The sequence below is a fragment of the Miscanthus floridulus genome, chromosome 18 (genome assembly GCF_019320115.1).
Source record: "Miscanthus floridulus cultivar M001 chromosome 18, ASM1932011v1, whole genome shotgun sequence".
NCBI classification, from domain to species: Eukaryota; Viridiplantae; Streptophyta; class Magnoliopsida; order Poales; family Poaceae; genus Miscanthus; species Miscanthus floridulus.
In genome coordinates, this window is record NC_089597.1 from 80,699,955 (window position 1) to 80,706,117 (window position 6,163).

Sequence of the window (6,163 nt, forward strand, 5' to 3'; positions counted from 1 at the left end):
TTGTTACCCGATAGTAAAAATTAACAGTGCTCTCAATTTTTTAAGCATATGTGCACTCGATGGACTTGGCCAGTATAATAACCATGCAAGTACAACATCAATCAAAGCTTACTCATTTGGGGAAGTTCCTTCCAAGGTCACACTCCATCACAGACAGTAGCATGTTCGTTTCGGTCAGGCTTATCAGCCACCACCAGCAGTATTTTTCTCTCGTAACAAATCAGCATCAGTTAGACTTATCAGTCTAAAAATCAATCAGCGAACAGATCAAATAGTTTCTTATTTAGATGGTGTTTAGATCTAGAATGTAAAGTTTTAAGATGTTACATGGTGTATAGGTCCAGAATGTAAAGTTTTAGGGTGTTACCTCGAATATTACAGGGTGTGTTCAGATACAAATAAAAAAAATTATAAAATTATTAAGCCTAATTAATCTATCATTAGCACATGTTTAATATAGCACTTTATTATCAAATTATGAACTAATTAGACTTAAATGATTCATCTCGTAAAATAGTCGTAATATGTACCATTAGTTTTTTTTCCTTTCTGTATTTAATACTCTGTGTCAACGTGATAGGTTGTAAAGTTTTGACAAAACCAGGCTTAGCTCGGATGATCCCGACGCGGTAGTCACTCCCGCCCATGAAATCAGATCCACCAAAAGCATCAAATAGACATCCATGGAGCATGGACACAAAATTACATCACTGTCATCCATCATCGGATGACTATAGGCCCCTGCCATGCTTCTATTCCATACGACGGCTGCCGCCGCTTTTGCCTCGCGTTCCAAGCGGCGGCCACGCCGCAATGGCATTGGCAAGCAAGAAGTCGGCAGAAACAGCAGCAGCAAAAAGCGGGCCAAGCTGCTGACAGACACTGGGGGCGCCGCATGGCCGTCACTCAGTACCCGCCGCCGAACGCAAACGAGCACCCGCCACCGCCGGATCCCGCGGCAACGTCGCCGAACACGCCGCCGCCGCTGTAGAATCCGGTGAAGTCGACGGCCTCGGGGCCGAGCGCCACCATGTTGTCGCCGTCGAGCAGCAGCCTGGCCCGCTTCTCGCCGCCCTCCGCGGCGGGCGGCGGCTCTGCGGTGAACCCGTTATTATCTGGCCCTGGCGCGGCGGCGTCGCCGACGAGGCGGTGCAGCCTGTCGCGGTCGCCGACGACCTTGAGGAGGAAGGCGAGCATCTGCTTGGGCCTGCGCTCCGTCTCCTGCACGCGGCGCCACATGGAGGCGACGCGGTCGTCGATGGCGCGCTGCTCCTGCTTGAGGCGCACCACCTCCGTGGCAACCATGGCCATGTCGTCCCCGGAGGCGGAGGCCTCGGCGGGGCTGCCGGACGCTGCCGCGTCCTTCCTCTTGCCGCCGCCGCCGCCTCCGGCACAGGCGGCGGCGCTGCTGCTGCCGCGGCGGACGATGTTGCACAGGAGGTGGGTCTGGCCGCGCAGGAACGACGCGTGGGCGAACTCCCACCGGTACGGATCAACCTTGCGGAAGCCCTGTTGTGTGGAGTCAAAATCGCACAATCAGGGCAGGGAGAACGAACTGCTAGTACGGTTCTTGGCTCTTGCGGTTTATCGAAATCGAAGATATAAATTCTTACGTCCTGTATGTACATAGTTTTAGCCTTTTCGGTTCTTGCAGAAATCCATAGTAAAACAGGGCAAAACAAATTTTGTCCGTGCATATTCAGGGTGCAATTGAACTGTTTGGCCACGGCCCACGGTCCATCTCTATGCTCTGCCCATGTTTGTTTACGAATCAGTCATGAATCTCCAAAAGAAAAAAAAATGTTTTGAGAATTTCATTGCTGCAGCTAGCCAGCTTACAAATTTATTTTTTGAAAAACAAAAAGCATTTACAGATTTGGGTTGGTACAGTACGGCAAGAACTACGCCAAACACTGACCGAAACAATCTCCGTTTCCCTCCCAAATAAAAACTTGCACATAAACCGAAAGAGATACTGTCGTAGTATATACAGATCCAGCACTCTCCCACGGAGGGTCGTTCAGCAGCTTGAAGGAAGAGACAGATGGTAATCAATTTAGCTAGCTGGAGCTGGAGTGATTTAACTAACTGACATAGGTGTTGAGCTGGCGGACGAAGCTGGAGAAGTTGTTGTGCTTGAAGTGCGCGGGGAGCAGCGTCTGCGAGAAGACGAAGGGGTCGGCGACGACGAAGCTGTTGTTGCCCTTCCCCCAGCCGATCATCCCGTCCGTCCCGGGGTCCTCGACCATCATGTACGTCTTCCACACGAACGGCGCCTCCGCGCCGCCGCCGGCGCCCGCCGCCATCAATCCCCTTCCGCTATGCTATATATGCCTTCACAAGCTCGAGCTACCGACTAATATCTCGCAAAAGAAACTATCTGCTGGAGGAGAGGGCACTGGGAGCTTCTAAATGCGGAAATGGTGGAAAGGTCCCGAAGGAGAAGGTAACAACTACAGGTCGTTGGGGGCCGGGTGCGGGTGGCGACGCGGTCGCCGGTGACGCGCGGCGGGAGCAGGTTATAATGCGCGCGGGGCGTGGCGTGGGCAGTGCGGCCCCGACGCGTGCCGCGGGCTCGCGAGGGTTCGGCACCCTGGCCTCACACGTGGCCCCGCGTGCATGGGGCCCTCGGCCCCTCGCCGACGGCGACGGGTGGGGAAAAAGCGCGCGCTGCCGCGGACGCGAAGCCACGCCCGCCCGCTCGCCCCGCGCCTTTGCTGAGACGGCTCGTGCTTTTGCGCTTGTCCGGATCGGGTGCGCGCCCAAAGATCTCTCTCGGCTGCGAGTGCTGTTTTCTTTGCTGTCTTCGGTTCGCTTCAGCCGCAAGACGGGGAGACATACACAGACAACACTCAACCTCACACTAGATTTCCGAATCCGGCTCCGTAGAAACGGAACTTCCCGTCGTCTCTCGCAGGCCCTGACGAGCTTGACGGGAGTCCCACTTACGTAGACTGTAGAGAATGCTCAGCACATTATGTCAGTGACTGGCAGCGATTAGACTGAATGAAACCAAACAGCGTCTGCGTCTCTGTTGCACTTGGTTGAACAAGGCCAGTAAACCAAACATAAGCATGTATCTGCCTCATTTAGCTGATCTGGGCTCAAAAAAGTTCAGCCAGGCCCGAGACAACCAAGGTACTACAATGACGGACACTGATTGACACACGCTGAAAGAGTAGGTTCAGGAAAAGAAAAGAAAAAAGATCAGAAAAGGGTTCATTCGTTCTGCCTTTCTCAGCAAATAGTGTTTTTCTCTCACGACAAATTAGTCGGAATAGTGCTTACGAGCCCTCGTCGATAGCCGAACTGTTGAGATTTGATTACGGACCCCAGATATGAGTTCACGTGGAAGAACGGAGAACACAAGCTATGCCTCCCGATCTGGTAATGCGGCAACTAAGGCTCAGTTTGGATCCGAAAAATTTGGCAAAATGAGCACAGTAGCGTTTTCGTTGTTATTTGGCAATTAATGTCCAATCATAGTCTAATTAGGCTTAAAAGATTCGTCTCGTGGATTTCGTCTAAACTGTATAATTAGTTTTATTTTTTATTTATATTTAATGCTTCATGCATGTGTTTTTGTATTCGATATGACGAGGAATCTTGAAAAATTTAACGTTTTGAGAGGGAACTAAACACGGCTAAACAATTCGGATCCGCTCCGGTGCCACCGGTAGCCAGATGACAACCATTTCTCGAGCAAAGGAGCTTTCTCGGACGACGGACGTTGATGTCCCGGTCGCCCTGGGCGAGTAGGAATAGTACAGCTGCGCACATCCCCGCGTCTGTAGCGACGGGACAGCCTGCGGTTGCTTGCGTCCGGACAACGCACGGGCGTGCTGGCGTGTGCCTCGCCCGTTGGCCTACGCGTGCAAGCGGGCTGGCAGGGGCCCCTACAGTGACGACCGCGGGCGCCACTCGCGTTCCGGGACGTGGACGCTTCCGACGGGGACCTGCCGCCTGCTGGGCCGCCGCTCCAGCAACGGCGAGGCCCCCCACCCCGCTCGACAGGTTGCAGGCTGTGGTTGGGTGCCACCTGTCGTGTTGCTATCTTATCCCGTGATCCCGTCTTTCAGAGTACTCTGCCCATAAAAACCCTCACGCGACGTTCAAGTCTCCAGCTTGTGCCCACAACTCCGGTGATTGCTGTGTAAAATTTAAAAAATGGCCCCTCGTCTATCCAGGAGCAGTCGTAACCAACAACCGTATAACGAAGACAATAGCCCGAATGTTCGGACAGTACCCCCCCTCCCCCGTGCACCTGTATCTCACGCTTGCCTACGCGGCGGCCAATCCACCCAACTGCACGTTTGAAGTCCTCGCGCCCATCCACTTCTCACGCGCATGTACGCGCCCTGCAGCTGCATGTAACTATAGCAGGTGACTATGTCAGCATCCAGAGGAGGGGAAGTGGGCAGTGGAAGCCTAGACGGCGTCGGGAGGAGGATGAGGAAACAGGGAGGTGAAGATGAGGCAGCAGAAAAGCGAAGACCAAGATGTAACACCTGATCTACTTTTAAAACAACTAGATGCAACATTTGCAATATACGTCTAAAGGCGGATGAAACACGCGAAACATGCATATAAAACACTAGCTTCAACACCAGATCTACTTTTGAAACATACAGATGAAACACTTGCAACATACGTACGAAACAGCCGAAACACTCGAAACACGCGTACGAAACACTTAAAAAAACTCCTGAAAACACTTTATGTGTGAAAACATATGCAACATCCAGATAAAACACTTGAGAACATACGTCTGGAAAATGAGATAAAATATTTGGAACATACACTTGAAATATACGTGTATAGCTACTGCAACATGTGCAACATTCTGATCTACTTTTGCAACATCAAGATGAAACACTTGCAACATCCAGATAAAACATCTGAAACACTTGAAACATACTCTTGCAACATAGGCTTTGTTTGGACCAATGGAGCGAGCACGCCGACGCGGAGGTCGATGGCGCATGGACCTTGCTGTGCAGCAGCGGCACGGGCAACTCGCCGGCGGGCGCAGCGTCACATCACGAATCTCGTCCCCCTCGCTTGCATGTTGGAGCATCCGTCGTGGAGGCTTGCCAGCTCGGTGGAGGCGGAGACCGCGAGGGATGGGGCGCGGCGCTGCGGGATCGGCGGCGAGACGAAGTGGGGTGGGCGGATAGGCACGACGACGTAGGAAGGAAACGGCGCAGCGAGCATCGAGGCGCACGGACGGGAGGAGTGGATAGGGTCGCTGGGCGAATGACGTTTGCGGGAGTGAGCGGTTGGAGGCGTTCATCCGTCTGGACATCTTAATTGTATCATTATCGCAAAACAATTCATGATCTTGTTCAGTGCAGCCGCTGCAGCTGCAGCTTGTATTAGCTAAGTACCATTTTGCGGCCGCAGCTGCAGGTGTGTTTTATGAATTGTTATTAAGGTCCCGTTTAAATCTTAATGGATTTTATAGAAATCTAATAGAAAATCAAGTCCCGTAATCCAATCAATATATGTAAGATTCAGAGGCACAGAGATTTTCATAATTCTAAGACCCAATAAAACATACTCCTATCTCAAATTATAAGAAGTTTTGGTATTTGCTGGATATATTGGCTGCGTTCGGCTGGTGTGAAAACCAGCCGGATTTCACTGTTCCTGGATGAAAAACATTGTTCACGTTCTCACAAATTCCTCTAGATTCATCCAGATTCCTCTAAATTTTTTCAAGCGAACAGGCCCATTATTTTTGCTATGTATCGATGTATAGTGTATATCTATGTGTATAGTAAAAACGATGTATTACTTAGAATATCAAAACATTTTATCTTATAATTTAGAACGAAGATAGTATCTCAGGACCGAGGTAGCAGGTGAGCAAAGAATTCGTGGTAGTTGGTTTAGATCTTTTCATTAAAAATGGATGGAGAAACAATAATATATTTTGCTAATGATTATTTCCTTTAGCTTATATTTTCTCTTACGCAATCTCGCATCAATACACACATAGATCGTATGGGTGTCGGTGTTACGGAACTTGGGTGTCTTTACCGTCTAAAAAAGAGCCCAATTGGAATGAGGTGGGCCGAGCCTGTCGAACGAGTGACCCAATCCAGACGGGATATGTCATCGACTCGGAAAGCAAGCTATCATACGATGATACGATGCATTG

The 6,163-nt window shown here is 50.7% G+C and overlaps 1 protein-coding gene across 1 annotated transcript; it reads right to left on the reverse strand.

Annotated features, from left to right (window-relative positions):
- Positions 1–646: 646 nt before the first annotated feature.
- Positions 647–2,503, reverse strand: LOC136520717 (heat stress transcription factor C-2b-like). Its single transcript, XM_066514362.1, has 2 exons — positions 2,094–2,503; positions 647–1,509 (listed from the first exon to the last, which is right to left on the reverse strand). The coding sequence occupies exons 1-2, from the start codon at positions 2,304–2,306 to the stop codon at positions 907–909; spliced, it is 816 nt and encodes a 271-aa protein (XP_066370459.1). The 5' UTR covers positions 2,307–2,503; the 3' UTR covers positions 647–906.
- Between the last annotated feature and the right edge of the window lie 3,660 nt (positions 2,504–6,163).